This window comes from Equus quagga, chromosome 8 (genome assembly GCF_021613505.1).
Source record: "Equus quagga isolate Etosha38 chromosome 8, UCLA_HA_Equagga_1.0, whole genome shotgun sequence".
Lineage (NCBI taxonomy): Eukaryota > Metazoa > Chordata > Mammalia > Perissodactyla > Equidae > Equus > Equus quagga.
This window is the reverse complement of record NC_060274.1, coordinates 29,226,594-29,227,636: the sequence shown is the minus strand read 5'-3', so window position 1 is coordinate 29,227,636 and position 1,043 is coordinate 29,226,594. Positions and strand designations below refer to the sequence as shown.

The window sequence follows — 1,043 nt, the reverse complement described above, 5'->3', positions numbered from 1 at the left end:
CGCCCGCACCTGCGCCGCCGCCCCGGGCCCCCGCCGCCGCCCGCAGCCCCGGGAGCACGTCCTTCCGGAGGTCGAAGTCGGCCGCCAGACGCAGCGCCATGGCCCGGGCACGGCCGGCGGGGCTGCAGGGCTGCGGGGCCCCTCCCGGCCTCCGCGCGCCGCCCCGCCGCCCCTGCGCCCGCCCCTCCGCCTCCCCGCCTCCGCGCCTCCGCTTTCGGTTCCGCGCGTCCGGGCGGCGGGGCCGGAGCGCCGCCTCCTCCTCCCGGCGCGAGCCGCGGGCTGGGCGCGCAGGGCTGGCGGGCAGGGGACCGAGGCCCCGAACCCTCAACCTGCGCCCTTGCGCGGGCGATTTGTCTGTTTTAAGGGCCGTGGAGGAGATGTGGCCAGACCGCTGGTTTCCAAACTCTGCTGCGCATTAGGTGTGGGCGCTGGGCATCTTTTTTTAATCCCCAGGTGATCCACTGTGCAGCAAAATTTGGATCCGCTTGGCTAGAGAGGGGTATTACTTGCTGGATTCCCCGACATGGCTCAGGTTCATCGCAGGGGCAGAAGTGGGTGGCGTCTCGGGGCTATACCGCCTACCTTCACGGTGGTGTTTTATTGGGAATGTTGAGGTAGTAAGCAGAGGGAGCGTGTGAAGAAGACTCTAGTTTGAGATACTGGAGACGCTGGAAAGGGTTGATCAGCTTCCCACAAACAGGTCCTCTGCCTGTTTCCGGTTCCCTACCCTGGCTTCAACAAAGCTGAATTGTTTAGGATTCCTTCTGTGATTGGGCTTTAAAAAGCGCGCTCGCTCTTCCAGGGGCACCTGCCATCTCAGGCCCCTGCTCAACCCCATCCCTGCAAATAAATGCAGCGTTTTCTTAATCTCGCCGCTCAGCTTTGTTTTCATTCCCGCGAGGGCACCATCAGTAAGCTCAGTGGTGGTTGTGCCTTTGGCACTGCCGGTTCCCGTCCATCCGGAACACCAACGCCAGATTACTGCTCTCCCTAAAACCAAGCTGTCCTCACTACCCTATGCAGAAGACCCTGAGTGAGAGCTG

At 63.5% G+C, this 1,043-nt stretch overlaps 1 protein-coding gene across 9 annotated transcripts in view; it reads right to left on the bottom strand.

Annotated features, from left to right (window-relative positions):
- The window catches only part of GSAP (gamma-secretase activating protein), a 79,951-nt gene extending 79,641 nt beyond the window's left edge, over positions 1-310 (bottom strand). For 8 of the 9 annotated variants that reach the window (XR_006889789.1, XR_006889787.1, XR_006889790.1 and 5 more), the window contains exon 1: positions 10-179. Coding sequence is in view for 4 of the 9 variants with exons in the window: in XM_046669851.1 (XP_046525807.1) it covers positions 10-100 (91 nt within the window). In the remaining 5 variants the exon portion in view is untranslated. Of the gene's footprint in view, positions 1-9 lie in introns of all 9 variants that reach the window. The other variant, XM_046669855.1, reaches the window with a different exon arrangement.
- Between the last annotated feature and the right edge of the window lie 733 nt (positions 311-1,043).